Source organism: Peromyscus californicus, unplaced genomic scaffold (assembly GCF_007827085.1).
Source record: "Peromyscus californicus insignis strain IS unplaced genomic scaffold, ASM782708v3 Scaffold_3__1_contigs__length_106647218, whole genome shotgun sequence".
Classification (NCBI taxonomy): Eukaryota; Metazoa; Chordata; class Mammalia; order Rodentia; family Cricetidae; genus Peromyscus; species Peromyscus californicus.
In genome coordinates, this window is record NW_026294551.1 from 16,707,915 (window position 1) to 16,734,288 (window position 26,374).

Genomic DNA, 26,374 nt, shown 5'->3' on the forward strand with positions numbered 1-26,374 from the left:
CCACCTCACCTAGGCTGTTAGGAAGGGACTGGTGGGAAAGGTCGTAGGGGATAGGGGCCACAGCACTGAAGGTTATTTGGGTTCCTGCTTTGAGAGAGACTGAGAAGAGGCGATTGGTAAAGGGGCCTGCTGGACTGTCAGGAGACAGGCAAGCAGCCCGTCTTGCCCCTGACTTTCCCCACAAGGGACAGAGACTCAGGTGTTGGGGAAGACCTTTAATTGTATTCACAGAGACTGGATGGGGAATTCCATGTTAGAAGCTGGGGATCTAGAGAACAGGGGCTAGGACTGGGGGCAGAGAGTGGGTGGGGACAGGGCAGGAGGAGGAAGGCCCAGCTAGAGGGTATTCCACCCACACACCATGTCCCCCATCCAGTTTCTCGTGGGACACTCCGCTGCCGGCTTTGCCAGCAGGGTCACCTCAGGAGTGTCTGAGCTCCACCTCAGACCCAAACTGGGGCCCACGGTGGGGTCGGCGGAGGCCGTGGTGTTGGCGGATGCTGAAGAGCCGATGGGTGAGACCCAAGGTGGCCACAAGCAGGGTGACGCCTAGGAAGAGCAGCACCCACTGGCCCACACGGGCCTGCTGTGGCTCCAGGTACATGCCCAGGAAGTTGACGCGGCCAGACTCTGGAAAGGGGCCTTCTGAACGAGCTGAGCGAGGAAGCAAGGAGACAGGGCTGTGGGCAGGGCGACAGGAAGGCCGGGACCTTGTGTTCTGGTGTCCCTGTCCTTGCTCTGAGGTCAGACTGGAGGCTGTCTGAACTAGGAATGGGGTTCAGCCCTGTGTGAGCTCTGGGAGCTGCGCTTGGGGCTGGAGGTGGGGTGGGTGGTAGTACCCGTTTCTGGTGTCCAGTTGTATTGTGGCCAGCCCAGTGTCTCTTTATGTCTCTTGTTCTCAGTGATGAGCCAGTCTGTCAGTGGCTTGAAGTAGTTCATCATGGCGGAGGCTGACATGTTAGGCTGGCCAGTGATCAGCTTCATGGCTTCTGGCCACGGCTTACTGTAGCCCAGCTTCATGGTATCCCTGGGGGAAGAAGCAGAGGAAGGAAACCTGAGTAGAAACCACATGGATCCTCTTGCCCAGTCTGGCATTCTTTCCCCATACCCCCTTTCCCAGCATAAAGGATCCTCTAGGATTGGGAGAGCCTGAGGAGGGCTGAGGCAGGGATGGAGAGGGGAGGCCTCAGGGCCCAGGGACTCCAGTTTCCTCCTGAAGGTGACATGTCAAGGGTGGAACAGATTCTTCTTGGCTGTTCTCTGCCCAAGAAACCAAACAGAAAATGCTCCCAGAATAGCTCAGTGGTTTCTCAGGGCCAAAGAGTCGAAGGAGGGTTCAAGGACACTCACGCCAGGAGCTTTCCTGCTTCTTTGGATTGGTAGATATCACACTTGTGCAGGGGACCTGTGTGCCCAGCTGCACGGCACAGTGCCTCGTGGAACTGGAACTGGATGATGAAGCTGATGAAGTACCTGGAGTGGAGAGAGGAGACGGCTCACGGCGTGGGTGAAATGCCCAGAGTAGAGGAGAGGCACAACCGAGTGTGGGTGCCGGTGAGACCCAGCCTTCTGACAGTCACAGGGGACCGAGCAGGGCAGGATGCAGTCAGGATGTCACTCTGGCCTTTAGGGTCATCTGAGCTCTTCCCAGATGTGCCTGTATGGACGCTTCCCACCCTCAGGCTGCCTACATTCCTGCTCCAAGGGGATCCAAAGGACAGGCACAGGCGGAGGTTAATGAGAGAGCCTATGAAGCTGTTGCAGGCTGTGGAGTTTCCATGCTTGGATCAGAGGCCAGGGGTTGCTGGGTGGAACCTGTGGGTCTGGCAGGGCCTTCTGGGTGGGGAAGGCATTGGGCACAGTCTTATCTGAAGCCACAGGGATTTCCTGGTAGGAATATCCCAGTTAAGGTCTGGGCAACCACACCAATTCTAGTTTTTAAACACTGTGAGTAGTGGTACAGGCTCTGCCTTTGGATCCTGGGCATAAGCCATATGCCACTTGTTCCCCTGGCACTTCCTCAGAGTGCTCAGGCTCAGGCTGCTGGCCAGAATGTGAGATGGGTTCTTCTAGAGAGCCAACTCCCCCTTGTTCAATTATCCCTGCCTGGATAATTGTGCTAAGTGGGGACACTGTCACAGGGTCTATCTCAAGGCAAGAGTGAGTGCTGGGACCTCAGAAGGAGATCCAGCAGGTGGTCGTGGCCCCATTGGGAACCTCCCCTAAAGGTTCTCACTAGGGCACTCTCTAGGTCAAGCCTAATGGGACCTAGCAACAACTCTTCTTGCTCCTTGGCCCTCTGCAGTCTCAGAGTGTGTCTGAGTAGAGTGATGATGTCTTTTGTCCCAGACTCTGTCCATTCTACTAAGTGCTGACTTTAGTCCTGGTGTCAGGGCCTCCCTCCCCTTGGCTTCCAGAGATTCCTAGAGGCAAGAACTATAAGAAGCTTAGCCTTCCTGAGAGGCCTTCTTTGTCCTCTGTGCCTTGGTTCCCAGGTAGCCTGGGCACCAGGAACTCTGTCCTGAGGTCTACCCATCACAACTTCTTAGGAGCTCTGTGGATCCCAGCTCCCCATAAGAACATAAGGAAGAGAAGGAGCTGCCTTGCCTACCTGATGCTATGGCCACATGACGCACAGGCCAGTGCTGATGCAATCCCCTTAAGAGTAATTCACAATGGAGGACCACAGCTACCAGGTCCCCAGCATGCTCTGTGTAGACAAGTGGCTAAGCTGTTAGCCCTTGTGACCATCCATGTTGAGATCAAGGTGAGAAAACTGATACCCATAGAGACAGAGGATGTTGTTCAAGGACATAAGCTCTGACCCCAAACCTGGCAACTAACTTGTCTCCAACTACCTTGCCTCCTCCATAAGCTGGCCTCCTGCCCTGGGCTTCAGGATTATTTCAGGTACAACTCAGCAGATGTTCCAGGCAGTTTGTTCAGCTGCAGCAAAGGGCCCGCAAAGGGATCACGTTTCAAAACTAATCAATCCACAGAACCCAAGTCAGTATACAGCCATGTGACACTGTTGATATCAACTGCCCTGTCAGTGGTAGGTGTGGTGGCAAGACAGGAGGATGGCTGTGAGTTTAAGGCCAGCCTGAACTACACAGTTGGCTCCAGGCCAGCTTGGGCTACAGGGTCAAACCTGTTTTCAAACAAGAATCCTACCCAGACTAGGCCTTGTAACCACTAGCCAATCTTCTGGTGAAGTTTCTGGTTTTTAACGGTTTGGTTGGTATAAGCTCTCATGCTGTCCAAGGACTTACTTAAAGAAATGGCTTTGCTAGCGGGTGAGTGGACCCAGGCACCGTGTGTCCTGAGCCAGCCCCTGCTGGTCTGATGGGGAGCTCGAGCATGGAATGGACAGTGCACCCTGCTCCGTTTGCTCTTACCTGATGTACGGCACATTTGCAGGAACGTGGAACTTGGACCCTGGGTCAAAGTCACCTTGAGATCTGGGCACTGGAGGGCAGAGACCCTGATACTTCAGTCTGTCAAACGGGAAGATATGTTAGAGGGTGAGTTTGGGGAGAACCACGTTGAGAGAGGGCTGGCATTTTTTTAAGTGAAGAATTGTCCCTGCACCAGAATGCCCTCTCTTCCTGCATGCTGTGTTCCTGGGTACAACCACCTGGGGGGGGGGGCGGAATATGGCTTATGCATGCACGCACACAGACATACACTTCACTGGCTCATCTGCAGACACACAAGCACGTGCAGACACTCTCAGAAACCCACTCCCACCCACACCCCCACCAGAGTGTTCTAGAACCTGAGGCTCCACCACTCTTGGTTGTAGTTGTCCTTGGTGATGCTTCCATCAAAGACCCTCCAGCGCCACTGGTCGATGAGGTAGCTGAAGGGGATAAAGGCGATCTTGTCGAGGGCCATCTTCATTAGGAAGTTGATGTCATGCTCTGCCAAGGGAAGAGCATGCAGTCTCAGGTCCATGCTGGCTTCTTGTCGGGGGCCTAGCAGCTCAGGCCCAGGGAGGGGAGGGGAGCAAGGTGTTCAATTTCTCCATCCCTAAAACTTGCCTCTTGGGATGACCTGTGTGTTACCTTGTCAGGTTCATCCCGCTGGGGCCTCTTGCCTTTCTACCGGTCTATCTCAGATCTTTGCCCGGGGGCACCTCTTCCCCCACCTCAGAAGTATGTTACCCCTTCTGGGTCCCCAGCCCACCCACCAGCACCTCTACCCTCTCACCGTAACCACTGCCCTCACTACTGAGCAGGTTGAGACTGTAGAGATGTTTCGGGGTAGACACTGACAGAGCCAGCACATCTCCAATAGCCTCATGAAAGCCAGGGTTGGCACCCTCCCGAAAGGCCACAGGCAAGTCTTTGTACTGCATGAAATATTGGATGTGGCCCATTTCATGGTGGGCAATCACCAACTCCTCCATGTTCACAGAGGTACACTGCTTGATCCTAGGAACAGGGGTGGGGAGAACTCGTGTCAGAATGACAAAGGAGCAAAGGGACCATGGTGCATGCGTCATATGAGGCGGACCTTCTCCCCAGGGATGCAAGGAGCATGGCATGATGAGAAGGAGGAATCACGAGGTAGCCTGGGGGCCAGAAGTCTCTAAAGGTCATTGCGGCCATCCCTCTGCCCCTAACTTTCCTGAATAACTCCAATCCACACTGACTATGGCTTTCTGACTTGGTCTAAAGGCAGAGACGCTCCATCTGTACTGGGTAGAATGTGTGCCCAGTGCTTTCTACGCACTTGTCTCTTTCTTCCAGGACTGGGGCTTCCTGGGGAACACCTGGGCCGGGCCACGCTGCATCTCATTTAATCCAAAACCAGTCAGTAGATTCACTTGAGGAATGGCCTGGACTGAATCACAGCTGCAGAGCCATCTAAGCCAGAAGGCTGTGCCTCTTTGTGTGGCCTTTACCCTTTTCTACAAGCCAGTTCCAATGACAGGAACTTTCTCCTGGGATCTAAACAGTCTTTCAGTGCAGGTTTACCTCCTATTTCTTTCTCATGCATGGGGGGAGGGGGAGGAGCTGCCAAACATCCTTGACCCACTGAGGATGGTCTCTGCTTACCTTCTCTGACTCATCATAAAAAAGGATTCCCACAGGAATTCTCACATCTATGATTCCTGATCCACTTGTCAATCTACCTGGGCCTTACAGCTCCAAGCCCTCATGCCTTTGAAGGGCCAAGGCCAGGCAGTGTTCCCCCAAAGCCCCACCATGAACCCCAACTCGTTTGTTTCCTGGGTTTGTGTCTATGCCTCTTGTATGGGTGCTTCATCAGCTGGGAACAGCATTTCTGCCCCTTCCCAGACATAGTCATTGCTCTCTTCCTTCTAATCTGGGTTGTCCTTGGGATTTTTCAATAGAATATGGCAGATATGTAGGATTGAAAATGCCTGTGATCCTTGCACTTGGTAGCCCGAGGCAGGAGGATCACAAGTTCAAGGTCAGTCTAAGTTATATAGTGAGACCCTGTCTAAAAGAGGATGGCTGAGGTAGAAGGAATCCACAGTAGACAGGCCTCAGTGCCAGTTTTAAATTCAGCCATTGAGAAACCTGGCTTAATATATCTGCCAGCCAGAGACTGTCACAATAGGAAGGAACCCAAGCCAGCTTGTAACAAAAAGATGCCTGATCAACCCCAAGCTGCTCTGACCATCCTAACCAGCTACTCAGTGTGAAAGGCCACCTTGAACACCCCACCCTTGACACTATACGTGGGAAAAAACTGAGGAACTCCAGCCAACAGCCAAAATGAGGTCCTGGATAAATGGCTCCAGATGAGCCATTGAAATCACCCCAGCTGTGCCCAGGGGGTAACTCAGTGACATAGTGCATTCCTAGAAAGTACAAAGCCCTGGGAGTCACTCTCCTATGCCAATTGATTAATTAAAATTTTAAGAGTTTATATATTCATGTGGTATGCACCTGACATGGTGTGCTTGTGGCCATTGGAGGACAATGTTTTTTGAAAGTCCATTCTCTCTCTCTACCATGTGAATCTGGAGGACCAGACTCATGTCATCAGACTTGCTGAGACATCTTGCTGGACCAATTAAAGTTCTGAAATACTCTGACTGAGATGTCTGTCACTGTGGTGTAAGGGCACTTTCACTATGCACTGTCTGAACTGGAACTTTGAGGATCAACTGGCCATTTTGTGTCACTAGATTTTTGGAGTGGTCCGTTAGACAGCTGTAGGTAAGTGGCCCCAACTTGACAAAGACAGTGCCTTGTCTGTTAGCGGTGACAGTGGGTCTTCCTATGTCCCAGTGGTGCACCCACGGGAAGGGCCAGCAAAATGCAAAAGAGGTTGAACGTTGGACATAGCTTATGTCAGGTCTGCAACCTTCAGCGTCCCACTGACCACTGACAGAGCTGGCCAGCACTTCTGGCTTTCATTTCTTAGGCAGAATTTCCCCACCTGGTTCTCATAACTAGGACCAAACCCACCTCCTGGACTCTCAGTCCTCCACTTCATCCCAAACTGTCCCCATCTGTCTTGCTCCAGTTGAGGGGACAGCCACAGAGCCTTCACTTGGCTCATACCCTTGTCCCTGTAGCTCAGGATATGGATCCCAGTTCTAACCAGACACACCTGAAGTCTTTGCCATTGTAGAAGTCCCAGGCTGAGGCATGGCACACTACCTCCCTTCCATCAGTTGGCTTCTCCAACATTGACTTGTTCCAGAACTCGGCGGACACAGGTAGCAGCCCCAGAGAGGTAAAAAAATCATCGGCTTCCTTAAATATCCTTCTGGGCGTCCATCCCTGGAAGCAGAGAGAGTTCTTTGCAAACTGAGGTCTCTGACAGACACAACCATGGCAGGAGAGAGCCACACTGGAGGGAGAGGGTTTCTGCCCTCCCATCTGGGGCCTGCCCTTCCTTGTTCCCTCAGAAGGCCCATGGAGGATGGCCTTGGCTTCACTGACCTGCTTTATCATGGCCTCCGTGGCATCCAAGTTGGGGGCTGAAGGGAAGGGTGCCACCAAGTCATAGATGTTGGACCAGGTCTGCGCCCACATGTTCCCTGGAGGCAAGTGGGGGAAAAGGTGGCAGAGAGGAAACACATAACTTTTTAGGCTCAGAGAAATCCTATAGGGAGAGGTGGGCCGATCCCAGTCCTGTCAATCAAGGTGGCATCTCTGGAGCATCAACTGTTTGCAAACTGCGCTGGGTATTTGATGTGCGTTGTCTCCTACCTATGTACCCAGCCCACAAGGTCATTTCCAATATGGGTTACAGGTACAAACCTTGCTGGTCATTAGGAATCAACAGAGTCTTCACTGCCCGTGAGCAGTGATGGAATCCACAGGAGACCCACAGTCCCTGGAGCATCGATACCCACATGACCACCACTTCCTAAGTGCCACCCCAAGCACACAGAGCAACTTGTAATCCTGCCTGCTCCCTGGCACTGAGCAGCAGAGGAACTTGAGTCTGGAAAGAGTTAAGTAATCCAAACAGGGCTCAAACTCCTAAGAGACTTGGTTGGATTTAAATGCCATCAGGTCACACTCTTGACCAGCCACCTTTACAGTGTTTCTTCTGTGTTCTCTGCAGTTGACATTATGCAAGTCACTAGTTACTCTGACGGAACCAACCACCACCTTTGGGAGAGGCTAATGTCCCAGAGTTGAGGGTCATTTAAGAGCCCAGTTCTCCAGGACTGGAGAGAGGAGGGGCATTCAGAATGACTAGAAGGTTCAAAACTCCATGTAGCGTCAGGAGTCTTTCATAGCTGAGGCCGAATGTTCCAGAGGGAGTCAGAGTGGCAGAGGGATGAGAAAGGAACAGGAGTGTTGGGGCGGGGGGGATACCTAAAGAATTCCCTCTTCTTTGATCACTGGAGATGAAATTCTAAGCCCCAGTCTGGATCCCTGGCCATCTGGAGCACGCTGCTTCCCTCCTGGACTCCCTGTTCTTGGTCACTGAGCTCATGTCTACTTAGTTATTCTTTGGACTATCCCAATGAGGAATGGAGGAGGACTAGATCTTGGGCTGCAGCAATGCTCCAGCTGCATGAGAATCAGGCCCATAGCAGGACCACCTTCTGGGGGGGGGTCTCCCAAATGACCTCTAAATGTGCTCTGTCTGGCTTTGCTAATCACACCACCACCAGGAAAGTGATGGCCTAATGGGGACGGAAAACTGGCGGCCTCTACTTCCCCCAGCCCTCTCCGTCTCTTCTGTCTTCCACTCCCTCCTTCATGCACCGAACACTATTTGAATATTTAAAGCTTTGGAAGGATAAGGGCCCCAAAGTTGAAGTGGATCTGAGCTCTCAGGGCTCCTCCTCTTTCCTGTCACACCTTGACCTAGACCCTGAGTCCTCTCTCCTTGCAACCCCATCCCTGACTTGGCATCTGTCAAAATCTCACAGGGAATTTCCTCAGACCCCACATCCAGACTCCCAGATCTGGCTGTCTCAAGGCATGATGGGCAATGTGGTCTAACCCTTAAAACATGGTGAAATGCTTGTATAACCTGACTCTGTGGCAAACATGGCACCAGAAGAGCTGAGGAGTGTGGCTCAGGGGTAAGAGCACTGGCCTGCCACATACAAGGCCCTGAGTTCAATCCTTAGTACCACAAAAGAAAAATATAAAAACATGTAGTAACTAAACATGAGCAGGAAGTTCCTCCAGCCCCTTTCCACTCCAACCCTGGCCATGCTCCCTCAAGGCTTCAAGTCCCGTCACTCTTCTGGCCTGCTCTCTGCCCTGTGGCCAGCACTACCCTGTCCCTTACTATTGTCCTTGAAGCTGGAGCAGTGTCCTTACCCAGCAGGTGGGCGGGAATGGGGCCATTCAGGTTGATGTGCTGGGACCCGTAGTGGCGGTGCAGGGAGCGGCGCACGTAGGCATGCAGGTTCAGGTAGAGTGGCTGCAGCTCCTGGTAGAGTTGTTCCAGGTCTTGCTCCAAGTTTTTAGACTCATATAATGATCTCCAGGAGGCCCCTCCATCAGCGTAGCCTGCACAGGAGACACAGCCAAGCTTTCCCAACAGCAATCATGCACTCAATACACCCCTGACACCTCTAGCGCCCTTCCTGTCCCTAGCCTAAGGGTCTCAGAGGACCTCTTTGAGGAGCTTGAGGGAACTGGGGAACAGACAGCCAGTGGTACCAGCACCGGGAACTCACCATTGAGGTGGGCGATCTTGTTGGAGAGCTCTACATACTTCGGGAAGAAGGGAAGGATGGCTCTCCCCACTTTGTCTTGCCAGCTCTTCCACACCCATAACAGCTCTTCATATTTCCGGGAAGTGGCCATCACATTTGTCAGATCTGGAAGGGAGGGGGTGGGTGGATGGCTTGAGCCTCGGTCTGTGGCTCACCTCTCATCTGTTGATACGTGGAACTTGCTCATGGAGTTTCAGAGTTGGAATAAAGCTGGTAAGATCACTTGGAAATGACAGTATAGGCAGTAAGTCTAGTGAGAGAGGAGAGAGCGAGGGAGCCAGTGGCCACTAGGAGCTCATAAGGTGCTGCACGCGCACACACACACACACACACACACACACACACACGACCTCAGACACTTGCAGGGGTTTGATAACTTTGAAAGGGATTTACTTGTTCCTTTCTTATAAGCAGCTTAATGACATGCTTGTGTACCCACGCAGGAGGCGGCCAGGCTGGAGCAAAAACAAAATGCTCTCCCATGAATTCCCCTTCCCTGGGAGAAAGGGTTTGGGAAGTTTCACAGGCCTGAATTCAAGTTCTATCCCTCTCATGAGAGTTACCTTGGGCAGGTCTCTTTCCATATCTACAAACAAGGGAGTAACCCTGGCCTTCCCAGGGACTTGGAAATGTCTGTCCCCAAGAAGGGGCTATGCCTTCTCATTGCTGTGGCCCTGGGAATCCACAACATCCTCTGCAAATCGTCACTGGACTCAAAGGAATAAAACAATAGCTGTAAGGATTGTGTGAGTACAAGAACTATGTGAGCTGCCCCTAACAAGGTGGACCCTGGCTTTAGGTCTCGTGAGGCCACTCTGTGTGAGACACCCCAGTAAGAATACAAAGCTGACATCCACCTCTCAGGCCAGGGTGAGGGCCACACAAGACTGCAGGCATCAGTCTTGGAACAGAGGCTTCTCCTCCTGCTCTGCCCTTGGCCTAGATAAGGGAGCCTTGGAGCATCCGAAACCCTTACTGTTGAACTTGGGCTCTATTCTGGAACATTCTGTGTCATATACGCTTGTCACAGAAAAGGTAAATTTAATTTAGCTTTCTTTGAAAAAGATTTGTTTTGAGAATTCTGTGTCTGTTTTCTGATGATGAAAGTCATCGGTCTTCATGGGCTTTTTATTTTAATTACCATGTCTATGACCAGATGGCCTAGTCCTGGATCAAAGGCCTGGATGGTAGGGATGCCAAATGCTACACTTTTTTTTTTGATATCCATATTTAGAAATATACACCCAGACATGCACACGTGTCCCAATTGTGCTTGCACGTACATACACATGCACGGAAGCACGTACATGTTCCCTCTTTGTGTGTGCCCACACCCACTACCTATGGGCCAGACCCTGCCCTGGAACTGTTTCTTGCTCCTGTTTATTTTCCATTTCCCCTTGTATTTGTCATTGTTCTGACACGGGAGCTAGGCTGGAGCCAGGAAGAAACAACTTCTGGTAACGATTCCTCACAAAGAATGCTTATGACTCTAGCTCACCAACCCTGGAAAGAGATATGTGTGTGGGTCCTGGGGGAGGGGTCAGAGTGAGCCTTTTCTAAGGAGACAGCCTGAAGAGAAATAAGCAGTGAGAGGTGGTTACGAGCCGGTCATGGCTGCCTGGCAGGAAGGTGCCGTGGAGGAAGGGATGGCGTGGGAATGCTATCAGCAGGGAACAGGAGGCCGAGTTCTCATTTAGTGCTTCTAGGGTGGTGGGACTCTTGAGTTGGTTTATCCTCTCTGGCCCCAGATTCTTTTTCAGCAATGTCCCAGTGGGGAGGGGTTCCAAGGAAGCCACAGAAGGTGGAGACACAGACTCAAAGGTCTGTAGCTCTCCTTTTTGGGGCCCGAGCCTTTAAAACACATGTTTGAGATTCTCCTGAGGGGCATGCAGAAAGGAAGGAGAGCGTTGGGGAGTTCTGGGCAGGGGGGATGCCCTAGAGGGGCAGAGAATTAGGGAAATGTTGAGGTGCTGGCTCCCATTGGAGGAAGTGAGTTAGGGAAGCCCATCTCCTCCTTCCCTTGACAGCATCCTCCTCCCTACCCGCCAGCCCCCCACCTCTCTCTCTTTCAGGGGTACTCTCACCAGGCTCCAACGGCAGACAAGTTCCATTTGCGTAGCAAACATCGGCTATGCTGTAAGTCGTCTCCATGTCCAGCAGGATCTGGTTGTACTGCAAGGGAGAGAAAGAGTAGTGAAGTACCCCCCACCCCACCCCTGCTCTGGCCTCAGGCAACATGGATGGGACTCAAGGGAGCATGTGCCCCAAAATGCTGTAGTCATGGGAATTCTGGAGACGTGTGGACATGGCCCATGTCAAGAAAGTAGCAATGGAGGCAGACCCACGATCTGGTTCACTTCCCAGCAGTCTCCACTCCCTGCTCCCCATGGCCACACACCTCTTCTAGCTCCTTGGAAGGCAACACTGCCCGGTCCATGTTCTGAACCTTCCTTATGATTCGCTTGGTGGTAGAGTTCTGGAAGTTGTTCACATCAAACTTCTTGGCCAAGGTACCATATTTCAGGGTGTAGTTGGCCACCTTCTTGTTTTTCTGAAGCTGAGGGCACAAGGGGGTGGTGTCACAGGCTCAGGAGATTTGGCATGGCCTCTGTGTAGGAGGTTCCATAAAGGTAGTGTCGAGGAGTGTGGTTTGATCAGGCCGATACCTTTGCCTATATGAATACCCTCCTCTTTAACCTGGGTCATCTGCTAATGTACTGGGTAAAGTATATGTTCCTCAACAGATAGCTGCAGTCTAGCAATATATATCCTGATAGCGTAGGGAAAGGAAGACCAGCCATTCCATAAATGTCATTAGGATGAAGGCAGGGTGCTATTAGATAGGAGACCCCCCCTCCCAAGCATTCAGGGGGGCATCTTTGAAGTACGAAGAATATCACTGTGTATAACTGCCTAAGGATGTATGCAGGAAGAGAAGTTGAGGTACTAAGGATCCATGGGCAGCACACAGTGTATCTTCAAGTAACATTAGCACCCTATGAGCTAGGGTTAGAGCACATGGCCGGAACTGGCTTCCTGTGCTATAATGTACACTCGATCACAGAGGAAGGAACAGGGTGCAGGGGAATGATCCCTCACAGTGCTGACAAACAGGCTGTCAATCTTTTAAAGAGGGATGCTGCTGTCATCACTTATTTACAGACAACGGATTTCAGTCTCTGGGAATGGTGACTAAGAATGGTATCAGACCAGAGAAATTTGCTCAGGTGTGGATCCAAAGCCACTAAATCCAAAATAGAGTGTTTTAAATATTCTGTTTAGACTTCTCACCAATTTTGGCAGCTTGGTGCTGTGTGTGTGTGTGTGTTCTGTGAGTGTGGCTGTGTTTGTGCACATGCTACATGTTGGAGTTGGTGGAAGTGGTTCCTACCAGGATCTTGCTGGCCTCTAGGGTAATGTTGGTGTTATAGTGCCAGTTGGCCTCTGCGTACTCGTTCCACAACACCTGGGCTGTCCGGTCATACTCCTCCACGAACCTGTTAGCCTCCTCTTCATCAGTCACTAGGTCTGTAGGAGGTGAGGAGGAAAATAGACAGGCCTTGCCTTCCTTGCCACAAAGTGTGGTTTCACTGGAGTTCCCTCTTGTTGTCCCCGGGCTGCTTGACCCCTCGTGGCCCTGCCCTTTTCCAAGAGTCCCACTTGGGTTCTGGGTTGTCTGGATGGTTGTCTGGAGAGTTGTTGTCTGGCTCCGGGTTGTTGGCTGATTTGTTATCCCCTGGCTGGTTGTCACGTGGTCAGTGGCCACCTGACTGAGGACCAGCAGGGGGTTCCCGTAGCAGAGGAGCAGAAAGAGGAAGCTGGGCAGTCCTGGAGTAGCCCAACCTTGGCCCATGGCCGCAGGAGAGCAGAGCCCTGCAGCCCCCACCACTGGCCAATAAGAGCTGAGTCTGCAGTGTGACCTCATAGAGCAATGTGCCAGCAAGACTGACCCCAGGGGCCCTCAGGCTTGGGCACAGCATCTCTAGGATGCTGGGAGAAAGACATGCCCATCTTTGCTGTAGGGCCCTGATGATGAGCCCAGGGGTGGGTTGGCATTGCGGCAAAGGATACCAGGGCTCAGCTGGAAGGAGCTGACCAGGAACCTGAGGTTTGGGCCCAGAGGCCAGGACTCCTCTTGGTCCCAGCCCACCCTCACTTAGGGCTTTACCAATGTTCTCTGGATAGTGGTCAGGTAACGGTGGGCGCCACTGATACTCTGGCCAGCCTAGGACTTCGCCATTCCGCTGATTCTGCTCCTGCAGCCACCGACTGACTGGTTGGAAGTACTCCAGCAGTGCCTGGGCATCCAGGGCATCTGAGCCCACCATATCCTTCAGCACCTCCTGCCAGGGCCTGGAGCCGCCAGCCTGCAGCACCTGCCTGCCAAGGAGAGTGAGCACTATAGGTGTGGGGGACACAGGCTGGGGTCCGCAACAGTGCTGCAGACCACCTGTCCTTAGGTGGTAAAAGAACTCTAGGACTAGGGTCTCTGTGAGAGTGGTAGGGGACATTCGCCTGGCCCCATGGTAGTTGAAGGCCAGCTCAATAAATATTTGATATAAAGAAGAGAAGGGGGGAAGAGGGAGGGAGAGAGCTGGGGGAGGAGAGGAAAGAGTTACTCCAGAGCAGTATAGCTTTGTGCTGTTCCAACCAGAACAGTCAGCTACCTGCAGAAATACTGTTCGCCAGCCTCTCCTCAGCATCAAGCTGTTTTTTCCTTTCTGCCACATACCGGAGCTTGGCCCCAGCCTGGGTAGACTGGTAGATGTCACACTGGTGTAGTGGGCCCTGGTGGCCTGCCTCCTTGCACAGTGCTTGATGGAACTGGAACTGTAGAATGAAGCTCACAAAATACCTGTAGGGACAGAGCAGGTGCTAGGAGGACTGTGGAGAGCGAGACAAAAGCCCCTTGTTCAGGCTCTATCCTGTGTTCGGCAGGGTGACAGCTGCACTAAGGGCTAGCAGTAGGAAGAAGGAAAAAAAATTGAGCATAGCCCAGGAGAAAGGGTCATTCTAATTCTCAGCCCTTGGGCCTGAAAGATGATGGAGCGGGAGGAACACACAGCCCTGGTACCTGATATACGGTGCCACATTTGGGATATGAAACTTGGCTCCGGCATCAAAATGGGTTTCATTCCGGACAACTGGAGGGCAGATCCCCTGATACTTGGTTCTAGAAGGGGATGTGTAAAATCTTAAGGCTCTAGGGACGCACAGGCTGCTTGAGATTTGCAGAAAAAATACGGGTTCCACCCGTAGCCTACCCCTCCCGCAGCATCCCTTCTACATCCTGGAAGATGGGGGAAACTTCCTGGAGGTAAGGTCTCAGCAGGAAGGGGGGAGGCAGTGGGGAGGGGGGCAGACATTGTTAAAAAGGAGGAGACAAGACTGGTGGAGGCTGGGGGTGCCCTGGGTTAGGCTTTTCCTATCTCTCTTCTCACCTAAGATACCACCAGTCGAAATTGTAGCGGGAGGGCGAGGTATGTCCACTGAAGACCCCCCAGCGCCACTGGTCCACCAAGTAGCCGAAGGGCAAGAAAGCAATTTTCTCTAGGGCCATCTTGAGCAAGTAATTGATGTCACTTTCTGTCCAGAAACAGGAAGACAGAGAAGGAAGGGGAAGGAAAGAGACCACCTAGGGTATAGTGGACCTGGGGGAGGGGAGGGCCATCCAGCAAGGAGGTGAGGCTGGACAGACAGAGGTGAGCCCCCAGTCCTTAGCTCTGCGTGGACAGGGACTCCGGGTGAGTGCTAAGCTCAGGGTGTATCTGGGGCCTCAAGTTAAAAATGACAAGGTGGCATGGGGGGACAGTAGAGATTCTGCTGTGGTAGAAAATTTGAATGGCTCGGGCTGGATCCTCTCCTGTCCCCAGCTCATACCCATGTCATTGGCGCCGTGGTCCAGCAGGCCGATTTTGTGCAGATGTGCAGGAGTGGAGACAGAGAGTGCCAGCACGTCCCCGATGGCCTCATGGAAGCCAGGGTTGGCACCTCTACGCAGGGGGAGAGTCAGGTCCTTGTACTGTAGGTAGTACTGCACGTGGCCCATCTCATGGTGCACCGTGGACAGCTGCTCCATCGTGACCCGTGTGCACTGCTTGATCCTGGAGCATGGGTAGGATGAGGACGAAGGTGAAGGAGAGGGCAGGGGCCAGAGCATTGGGGAGGTTGGGACTGGAGGAACATAGGGTTAAGGAGGGCTCTGTCCTGGGGTGAGGAGTACTTAGACACTAGCAACCCTTTGACCCTAGCCTGGCCTACCACCACTCAGGCCCTCCTCCATTCCAGGGTGCCCAGCTGATTGCTTCTCAAAGCTTCAGGGATGGTGAGCTAATGGGATGATGTGCACTACCGCCCTGGAGTAGAACAGTCCTCCAGTACAGAGGCAGGTCTGAGTCACAGCGGCCTCCTCCTTGGAGCCCCGCCCCCCCACTCCTCTTCCCGGGTCTAGACCTGAAGTCCTTCCTGTTATAGAAGTCCCAGGCTGAGGCGTGGCACACCACCTCCCGCCCGTCACTTGGCTTCTCCAGCATCGACTCTGCCCAGAACTCAGGAGGCATTGGTGAGAGCCCCAGCGAGGTGAAGAATTCCTCTGCTACCCGGAACATGTGTGTGGCATTCCAGCCCTGGGCAAGAGGTAGGGAAACAGGTTGGAGGCCAGCCACATGGGAGCCCCTGGGACTGCCTTGCGGGCAGGGCTTAGTGACCTCCACCCAGGGTAGCTTCTGGCCCAGGAGAGATACCTGAGGCTCAGTGGCCTCACTTCCCAGAGGTAGGGCACTACTGACCACAGCAGATCACTCTGCCACAGGACGAGACCCAAGGTCGCTCGCTGTTGACTGTTGTAGGAAAGGGGAGAGGTCACGCCTATCACATGACCCTTCCTACCCTTCTCCCCATCTCGTTGCCTTACCTGAAGCCTGACTCCAGAGCTTACCTTCTCCACCATGGTACTGGTGACATCGAGGTTGGGTTTGTCTGGGAAAGGCACTACCATGTCATACATGTTGTCCCAGCTCTGGGCCCACATGTCTCCTAAATGGAAGAAGCGAATGGGACAACTTGGGCTCCTGCCCAGCCATGCCAGTTTCCCATATATGTTGCCCTGGGTGGGTGCCAGCACCTGTACCCCCTAGGACCATAGGACAGCTCGCCTGACTTTCTCGAGGCTCCACAGGACTGGTTACTGGTTAGTGGTGCCATATCTGAATATGCCAGGATCCTTTGCCAAGGGGCCACAAGCTTCCAGGCTTCCAGGCTTGTGTCCTTGGATGTGATCTGCAAGTCGGCTGCCTCTTCCCTGAACCCGCAGCCAACGCCATTGGCTTGACCCCTACCTCCGCCCCATTCTAGTTCTCTGTTGGCTCTAAGTTCCTGGCTACCCTAAGCCTTGGTGTCCCCACAAAGGCTGCTGGGGACATTGAGTCACAGGGGCTTCTGCATAAGAAACAAAGGTCACGGCATTCCACACATTGGAGGTATCATGAGGACGAACCATCTTCCCTCTGCTGGGCATCCTCCTGCACCCCAAGTTCCCCTGGGCAGCAAGGTCCAGGGCCTTACCCAGCAGATGAGCAGGAATAGGCCCCCTGAGGTTGATATATTTGTCCCCATAGCGTCGATGCAGTGCTCGGCGGACGTAGGCATGGAGGTTCAGGTAGAGGGGCTCTAGTTGATGGTAGATGTGCTCCAGAGTCTCCACAAAGGAGGGGGAGTCATACAAGGAGCGCCAGTAAGCTCCCGTGTCCGAGAAGCCTAACAGAGTGGGAGAGAGCAGGTCAGGCCCAAGGCTTTGGTCCTCCACATCCTAGTTTTCTAGTTTTAACTCTGCTATCTTCCTGACTCCAAGCATGGGCTTGAGATTGATGCTCAAGTTGGCCTTGATTGAACTCAAGATCCTCCTGCCCCAGTCTCTTGAGTTCTGGGATTACAGTTGCGTGTGTGACACCCTCCCATCTTTCAGGCCTCTATAGCCCAGGCTGGCTTCAAACTCCTCACCCTCCTACTTCAGCCTTTCAAGTCCTGGGATTTACAGGCCTGGGTCACCATATCAAGGTCTATAATTTCTAAGCAGGGGCTGCTCTAGCCTCTAGCAAAATAGGTCCCTGAGCACAAAGGTGCAGAGAGTCTTAGGGTCGGGAGCAGTGCCACAAATGGTACCAGGAACAGCAGTAAGAAGGACAGGACAGCAAGGTACTTTGGCTATAGATTTCATGCCATTCCCACTAGCTCTGAGACCCCTTGGGTCAGCCCTGGAGCCACCATACTGGCTGCTTTGTCTAGCTCAGGGACTTGAGGCTCTGGGGACAACAGACAAGAGTGTCTTATAAGCGAGGAAAGAAAGGCTTGCTGTCCACGGAGGGGAAGACACAAGCTCACCGTCTGGGGACAACAGACAAGAGTGTCTTATAAGCGAGGAAAGAAAGGCTTGCTGTCCACGGAGTGGAAGACACAAGCTCACCGTCTTCTTTGTAGGCTTTGTTGCTGAGGGCGGTGAAGTCTTCGTAGAGGGGTTTCAGTGGGATGCCCACAACATCATGCCAGCTCTCCCAGGCGAACAGCAGCTTGGCATAACTTCGTGAGGAAGCCAGAATGTTGGTGAGCTCTGAGACAGGTGAGCAGGGTGAGTGAGGAAGCGTCTGTATTCAGTCCCTAACAGCCTTCACCAGAGGTGCACACTGGTCTTCATTCCCACCAGCTTCTTCTGTACCACAGTATCCCCAGACCAAGGACAGCCTCAGGGCTTGCTGGGGTGAGGCTATACAAAGAAAGCACCCGGCAGGACCCTGCACCCAGGAAAATGTCTAAGGTAGTGGACACAGAAAGGACATTTAGAAGTTGGAACAGGTGGACCCTCCATGGCTCATTGCATAGAATGGCTGACCTTGTGGTGAAGCCCCCAGGGACCCAACGCTTTGTGAGAGGCTTTTGGAGAAAGTGAGGGGACCCATTAAAAGGAGAGGTAGCTTAGTGGTGGAGGGGTGGAGCTAGAAGGTTCCTGAAGTAAGTCTGCCAAGAGAGAGAAGCAGTGTAGGCCAGGAGCATGGGTGCATCTGCACATTCCAGCCCCAATGGGGGACCAGCGCCTTTGATTTACTGACAAACAGCATCCTGTAGATGACCCAGAAGGACTAGGAAACCCCTGCAGAGATGGGATGGCCCCGTACCTGGGTCCAGGGACCAGCAGGTGGCAGTCTTGTTGGGGAAGCAGACCTTGCTGGTAGAGTAGATTCTGCTCATGTTGTTTAGCAGGGAGTTGTACTGCCAATTTGGAGTTGAGGAACTATTAGTAAGCAAACATTGGCCCCCGGAGTTAATCTGCCCACCCACCTCCCTTGGCTGGGAGGAAAAAGTGGCCTGGAGAGGGGATGTGACTCAGACAAGGTCACCCAGCAACTCTCGGCTCTTCCAATTGCCACTGCAATTGTGGAGGCAGCCTTTGCAAGTGGAACTGACCAGAGATCCAGGGATCTGAGACAAACACCAGCTTGGTACCTGCCCACAGTGAGGGTGAATCCCTGCTATTCTCTGGCCTTGGTGCGGTCTGTCTTCCCAACCTTTCTAATGAAGCCCATATACCAAGTCTGTCTAGAGAGAAATTTACTGGTGACTTTGTGTGTGTGTGTGTGTGTGTGTGTGTGTGTGTGTGTGTGTGTGTGTGAGAGAGAGAGAGAGAGAGAGAGAGAGAGAGAGAGAGAGAGAGAGAGAGAGAAACATCTCTCTTTGCATGTGTAATGTAATTCTGGGTATAAAGCCTCACACATGCTAGACTAGCAGTCTGGTAATTCAACTACATTCCAGCTCGTGAATTTGACTTTCTACTTCATAATATAAAGTAACTGTCACATCACACATCTAGAGGGAAAACCTGTGTACCTAGCAGCCGTCTGTTTCCCTCCAGATGCCTTACAGCCCTTCCTGTCTGCCAGGCTGCTTTCCCAACCCCCACAATAGGGCACTTGGGGCACTCAAGTTTCCACCCTCAGGCCTACCTGCTGCCGCCCGGCCAAGGGCAGGTTGGCAGGTCCTAGGGTGCGTATAGTTTCAATGGCCCTTCGCAGCTTTGAGTCAGTGAAGTTCTGCCAGATGGGGTCATATAGCTCCTTGGCCTTCTTGCCCCAGACCTCTGCAAACTCCTGCTTGATGAGTTCTGCTTCCTCCTGTGGTCACCAGGAGGGTGGGTGGAAAGAGTGGTCCAGCTCAGGCAGAGGCCATGTAGGAGAGGCTACGGTACTGAGAGAGCTAGGAAAGTGAAGGGCTTCCCGAACCCTTGGTCCTGCAGAGATTCTGTCCTGGAGATGAGCTTGCAGACGCACACCTCTCCTCCTGAGCCCTCTGGTTGGGAACTCTGGGAATCTGACTCAAGGGAACAATGAAGGAGAAAATTGGGGCCAGAATAAGGGGACAGTGAGTGGAAGGCCAGGAAAGGAACCTCAACAGGAGGTTGGGCAGCTGCCAGAAGGCAAGGGCTCTGGAGCCGAGCAGGGCACCCTATATGCCGACCACTGCTGCCCCAGCCCTGGACGCCTGCGCGCTGGGAGGATTTGGCCTTGGAGGAGCCAGCTTCATTCCATTCCATTCCTGTGTTGGCATGGATCACGTGCCCAACCCGTACAGGAGCATCACCGCCTGTCTGATGCGCAGGGAGGGTGGGAGTGTCTGGCCGGTGGCAGGGGACCCACTACTAGGGAACCTCACTGTTCAGGGCTGAGGCTGGGGGGCCCCTCGTGCCTGCTGCCCGCCCCGGGCGGCTGACCGCAGGCCTGTGATTGGCCGCTGCGCCCTGCCGTGCCCCGCCCCCGCCCGGGCCCTGGGCGCCCACCTGGAGCCGCTCATTCTCCTCGGTGATGTTGGTGTAGTATGCCCAGCTGGCTGCCATGCTCTGGAACATCACCTGCTCGGCACTCGAATTGTAGCTCTCCAGGAAGAGCTGCGCCCCTGCCTCATCCGCGGGAAAGTTGCCCGGCTGCAATTCAGGGTCGAGCGCAGCGGTGGGCGACAGCAGCAGCAGCAGCAGCAGCCGCAGCCACCACAGCAGCAAAAGAGGTGACGGCGGCCCCTGTCCCCGCTGGCCGGACGCGGCCCCCATAGCGCGGTGCGCGCGGTGCGGCGCTGCCCCTTCTCCCGCGCCGCGACCGCCCTGCGGATTATAAAACCCAGCCACCGCCGCCTCCCGACACACCCCCACCTCCCCGCCCCTCCGCGCTTCCTCCTCGGCTCCAAAGTCCCCAGCGACACGGGGCCCAGCTGAGCGGGGCCCGGGAGAGTCCCCAGCCGGCCCCGGGCAGGGGCGCCCAGACCCGGAGGGGTCCAGGAGCAGCCTCGGGTGGTGAGATGGGGCTAGGTCGGGCTCTTGCAGAGGAAGCTAGAAAGAGGTCCCTGCCCCTGCAAACACACTGCTGCCGCCCAGCCGTGCCCTCTGGCTGCCACCACGTATTCTCAGGCTATAGGGCCCGGCCGTCTCTGACTTCTCAAGGCTTCCCGGCTTAACCCTCCAAGCCTTTCCGGGCTCTTGAGTGACGAAGAGGCAGGGCTGGCTGGCTGGCTGGCTGGCGCTATGGGGATGATGGACTTGAGGTTGCCAGGTCCTGGAAGAAAGGGGTCGCTTGCCTGGGTGCCAGACAGGCGCCTTGGGTCGGTGCTGCGGATGTCAGCAGCCAGTTCACCTTGGGCTTGGGGTGAGGGACGTCTCGAAATAGAAGAACTGAGGGTCTGTTCTGTTCGACGAGGGGGAGCCATAGAGTGGGCCACAAGCGCGGGCACTCCTGCCCCCTACCCTTTGGCTACACAGCTGACAGTTTCAGCTCACAAGGACCATCATGCATTGTCCCAACAGAGCCCTAGACTTCACAGCTGCACGATGTGAGAGCTACAAAATGCCTTACAGATTATAACAACCCCCTGCTTTTTAAAAACGGAGAAATTACCAGAGACAGATTGGCTTCAAGTCACCTCAGGTCTCCACACTCCCAGTCATTTGTCTCCTCCACCTGTCCCTCAAAGTGACAAGCATGGAGGAAGGGGGATCACATCCTTTTGAGGCACTAGGAGGCTGTGAAGGCTAACCCCTCAGCACCAGGGCTGTGCCCCCAAAGAGGTGGGAAGACCTTTGTCCCTGGTAGATGGGGTGATGATGTGACCTGGAGACTCGGTGAGATTGTGCCAGCCTGTCAGGTGACATGCTAGAGGAGAGGCCCCAGAGGACTGATAGAGATGGAGAGAGAAGGTGGAGAGCAAGGGGCCACCTGGTGAGAACTAGGTGCGTATATCCCACCAGTGAGCTGCTGTCTTCTGGGGGAAGGAGCCTGAACTGGAGGAGGCTTGGGAGGGGATTCTGAGGGTGGTGCCTATGGCAGTCAGAAGTGGAGGCTGGGTAGACACAGGTAAGAGTCTGGGGCTGAGCCTGTACTCAGAAGCTCTTCTGTCTTTTCTGTCAGAAACGGAACTGAAAGCAAGAAGGGGAGAGGAAGACAGGGTGGGGCTGGGGCCCAACTTGTCTCGGAAGAGTTCCTGAGCACCCGGGCCAGGAGAGCAGAAGAACAGGCAGTTCGCTCTGCTGGCTCATTCTCAGGCCCAGCTGTGTGACAATGTGACATCGGCTATAGTCTTGGGTTAGGGACTGAGTTCAGGGGTGAGTAGCTCTGCCTTACAGAAAAACGACAAAAGCAAAGGTTAATTACTGTTATCAGGGATAGGTTGGAGTCATCACCCTCCTTCTCCCCCTGGGTGACATTTTATTACGAGCTGGTTGAAACACAGCTTCCACCACTACACCATACTTTCCAGGAGGGTAGAGACGAGGTCAGTCTGCCTTATTCCCTGTGACTTTCCCAGAACTTAGCACATACCTGTTACAAAGAGGGAGGCATGGAGATGTGAGGAAGGAATGACCAGCGTTCATGTTCACACCTCCGGATGGAAGCTCTACTACCCACAAGAGTAATCTATGAAGAGCCAAACCTCACCAATTTGGAACTTACAGTAATACAGACATTGCAACCTTGATATCCTGAAAAGTAAAAGTTAAAAATAGCTTTCTCTATTTTTAGGGTCTTACTCATGAGGGAGAGGAGAAATAAAAATATACCTTACATTTGTCTGGCATGTTGGATGTTTCTATACCCTTAATGTGTGAATGGTATAATTTGCCATTTATGATAACCTTAAGGTAGGGTGATTTGCCATTTATGATAACCTTGAGGTAGGGAAAAGGGAAGGTTCTCCACTGTCAGCTCCCTCCCCAGATGCCACTGAAACTGTGGAGGAGGCTCCCAATCCTGCAGGAAGATTTGATTCGGGTGGGCCCAGTGAGGAGCCCCGAAGACCCACCTGTGGAAGTACAGCCTGCTTGTTCAGGCAAGCGCTCATCTTTTAGATTCTTCCCAGTTACTAGTAACCACAGATAGAGGAAAATTAGCCCCTAAAGATGTCAACAAACCTAAGCATTGGTGGCATGCTCCTATAATCCCTGCACTTGGGAAACGGAGGTAGGAGAACCAAAAGTTGGAAGTCAGCCTGGGCTACATGAGTTCCAGGTCCATCTTGAACTATATAGGGAGACCCTTCTTCAAAAAAAAATAATAATAATGTGACAAAATCAATAGTAGAGGGGCTAGAGAGATGGCTCCATGATTGAGAAGAGCACTAGTTGCCCATGCAGAGGACCTAAGTTCCCATCACACACACTGGGTGGCTCCCAATGCCTGGAACTCCAGCTTCTGGGGGGGGGTGGGTCTGATGCCCTCTTCTGGCCTCTGTAGGTACTGCATGCATGTGGTGCACACACATACGCTCCTCTACATTAAAAAAAGAATAGAATTGGGAACTCAAAAATAAAACCTTACATTTATTTCTATTGCTTTTGTTGTCACTGTTTTGCAATATAACCCAATAAGCCATTTTAATGTCATCTGAGAGAGATGCAGGGTGATTTTGCCAACCAACCCTGGTTATGTTTGCTCCTTATAAAAAAGATCATATTCTTTTACAACAGGGGTTAGCCTTTGATTGTTCAGTAAGGTACAGCTTCAAACTAAGAGCAATTCTGCTCCCTCTATCCCCTAACTGCTGGGAGAATAGGTGTGTACAAACTACTATGTGGGGCGGTTGGTTTTTTTGGTCTTTTAATGGGTTTTGGGTCTGGGATAATTTTCATTGATTAGGGGGGTTGGTTACAAGTTGTTGTCAAGGGTTAGGAAAAAGGCTAAGCAAAGGAGATTAGATTTAAGGTTCTTATTTAAAAAAAAAAGAAAGAAAGAAAAGAAAAATGTAAATACTTTACATTGGATTGGATTGTTTTATATTGTATACAAATTATATATATTGAAATTGATATTGTTAGAAAATGTTATATATATTTTTCTAATTGTACCGTTCATCTAACAATGTAATGCAATTTTCTGATCCTTGAATGTTATTACCAACTATTAGGATATAAAGAAATGAAAGTTAGTAGTTAGATATTATAATAGAACTTGTAGTTATATTAGGTATGTTTTCAAGATTGAGTAGATATATTTTAGATAGACAGGTTATCTTCAAACCCTTCAGAGATCTACAGAATATGGCATTTAAAATGTTTTAATAACTTAGAAAATTTTTCTTTTTTGTTATGACTATGAGACATGTCGGCTCCTGGCAGTACCAATCTACTTCAGAGAAAATATGGGCATTGAAGAAACTGCATATGGAGTTAACTTTCATTGTGGCAAAAGTTAGCCACTGGACAACAAAGTATCCTCGAATCAACAGGACAAAATGGACAGACAGGACATAAAACAAAGGATTACTGATTCTTGCCAAAACAAGTGTGGTTATGGCTTTATCAAAAGGCATCTTCAGAGGCCAGGACAATATGGCACCATCCCTGAAGTGGCTTTTGCAATTCGAAAAAGGTACAGTGCCCTTTTCTTTGAAGGCAGCTGAACAGGCAGTGGGCCGATGGCCTCTGATGTGCAATGGAACAGCAGCTGAAACAGTTATTCTTGAAGAGTAACTAAGCTCACGCCTCTCAATAGTAGACTGGCATTTGATAGAGGGATATGGAGAAGAATGGGATGCTGAGATGAAGCCATATATACACAGCCAAGAAGAATGGACAGCTGAATTAAAAAACCATCAACAGGCCGGGCGGTGGTGGCGCACGCCTTTAATCCCAGCACTCGGGAGGCAGAGCCAGGCGGATCTCTGTGAGTTCGAGGCCAGCCTGGACTACCAAGTGAGTTCCAGGAAAGGCGCAAAGCTACACAGAGAAACCCTGTCTCGAAAAACAAAAAAAAAAAAAAAACAAAAAAAAAAAAAACAAAAAAAAAAACCCATCAACAATTTCCAGAATTTAAAATCCTGAATCATGACACGACACTAGTGGAATTCAGGTGTTTCTGGTACATGGACTACTCTCACTCAATGTGAGGTTGAACTGTTGACCTTGTGTACATCCTACTTCACAAATGAGTCTGTCAGATATGCTAAGCCTATAGGCTGAAGATGATGCCCCAGCACTTCGGAGAAACCTCAGGTGACTGTCCAGACAGCTGTCTGTTTCTGTCAACTCACAAATTTTTTGGAAGTTGCTTATGTGCACTTCCTGTTTTTATTTTTGTTAGCTAATATTATTTCCTTCTTGGGTCTCTGAGGGAGTTGAAGATTAGTTAGTTATAGTTGAAGGTTAGTTAGTTATAGTTGAAGATTAATTAGGATACATTTTGGACTTACCAAAATAGGATAGATAATGAAATTATTTTCTCTGAATTTGTCAAATACAAGTGGACTAGACATTGTTTAGGTATTTATTACTTGTATATATTGTATATAGTTATTGTCCTTTTGTATATAGTTTTTCTTATATTAGTTATAAGCTTTTTCTTTTTTTTCCTTTTTATTAAAATAGAAAAGGGGAAATATGGTGATATTTTATTTGTATTAAAATGTTATTTGTATGTTAATAAATAAAGTTGCCCGGGGGTCAGAGTTATTAGCAAGCCATAGGAAAGCAGGGCAGTGGTAGCGTACGCTTGTAATTCCAGCACTTGGTAGGCAGAGCTGGGTAAGTCTCTGTGTGTTCAGGGATACGGCCATTATTGGATACACATGCCTTTAATCTTAATACCAATCATGGAAAACCTGGAGGCCTATACAGACAGGCTGTGAGGAGGCAGTCATGTGGTTGGGTTTACAATCAATGAGAAGGCAGGACAGGAACTCTATATAAAGACTTTAACACAGGGGTAGCTCTGGTTTGGAGAGGTAGGACCACCGCAGGAGGAAGGGTAAGGTTTTAGCTCTTAGCTCTGACCTCTTGGCTTTCTTCTTTGCATTGGTTCTGTGTTTCTTATTTAATAAGAAGGTTGGATACATCTACACTACTATTCAGCTGTTCAACTGATTTTTTTTTTTTTTTTGAGCATGATGGTACACACCTTTAATCCCAGCACTGAGAAGGCAGAGGCAGTATCCCTGTGAGTTTGAGACTAGCCTGATCTTCAGAGATGAGAGATCCAGGATTGCCAGGACTAAATAGACCCTGTTTCAAAACAAAGCCATATATATGTGTGTGTGTGTGTGTGTGTGTGTGTGTGTGTGTGAATACTGGATCTCAGGAGCTAAGAAGGAAAGCCTGTTTTCAGCATAAATCATACTGTTTATATAAACAGTTTAGGAGCAACAAGCCCTGTTCAACTGATTTGCGTGTGTGGTGTATGTAGATGTAGCTGTAGTGTGTGTGCCATGCACACAGAGGCCTGTGATCAGTGTCTGCTGTTTCTCAGTTGAGCTCTACCTTATCTTTTGAGACAGGGTCTCTCACTGAACCTAGCGCTCGATTTGGCTAGACCGGCTGGCCAGCAAGCCCAGGAATCCTCCTGTCTCTGCCTTCTCAGCTCTGGGCTCCTGCTGCTATGCCCGGCTTTCCACACAGGTGCTAGGGTCCAAATTCAGCTCCTATTGCCTACATGGCAAGCACTTTTCTGACTGAGCCATCTCCCAGGCCCCTCCATTGAGTTTTTGAGGAGGATGTCAGGATAACTAAATGCAAGGGGGGAAAAAAACCCTATTTTTTTCTAAGACAGATGGATTGAGATCTTGAGGCCAGCCTCAAGCTAGACTACACAGAGAACAGTAAAAGTAGACATATAAATGTTAGCAAGAATATAGAGAAATTAGAAAATTACAATCCTTATATACTGTTGGAAA

At 51.5% G+C, this 26,374-nt stretch overlaps 1 protein-coding gene across 2 annotated transcripts; it reads right to left on the reverse strand.

Annotated features, from left to right (window-relative positions):
• Positions 1-200: 200 nt before the first annotated feature.
• On the reverse strand, positions 201-23,405 carry LOC128122314 (angiotensin-converting enzyme). Of its 2 annotated transcripts, XM_052757781.1 has the most exons (25): positions 20,007-23,402; positions 19,177-19,344; positions 18,352-18,445; positions 17,646-17,789; positions 16,748-16,939; positions 16,122-16,219; positions 15,638-15,810; positions 15,065-15,288; positions 14,626-14,770; positions 14,259-14,357; positions 13,917-14,039; positions 13,353-13,564; positions 12,576-12,712; positions 11,583-11,741; positions 11,269-11,356; positions 9,143-9,286; positions 8,781-8,972; positions 6,930-7,027; positions 6,595-6,767; positions 4,213-4,436; positions 3,779-3,923; positions 3,399-3,497; positions 1,351-1,473; positions 840-1,027; positions 201-654 (listed from the first exon to the last, which is right to left on the reverse strand). In XM_052757781.1, exons 1-25 carry the CDS (start codon positions 20,271-20,273, stop codon positions 422-424), a joined length of 3,942 nt encoding a protein of 1,313 aa, XP_052613741.1. In that variant the 5' UTR covers positions 20,274-23,402; the 3' UTR covers positions 201-421. The 2 variants fall into 2 exon arrangements, with proteins under 2 accessions (XP_052613741.1, XP_052613742.1); XM_052757782.1 differs by lacking the exon at positions 14,259-14,357 and having other exon boundaries at positions 20,007-23,405.
• Between the last annotated feature and the right edge of the window lie 2,969 nt (positions 23,406-26,374).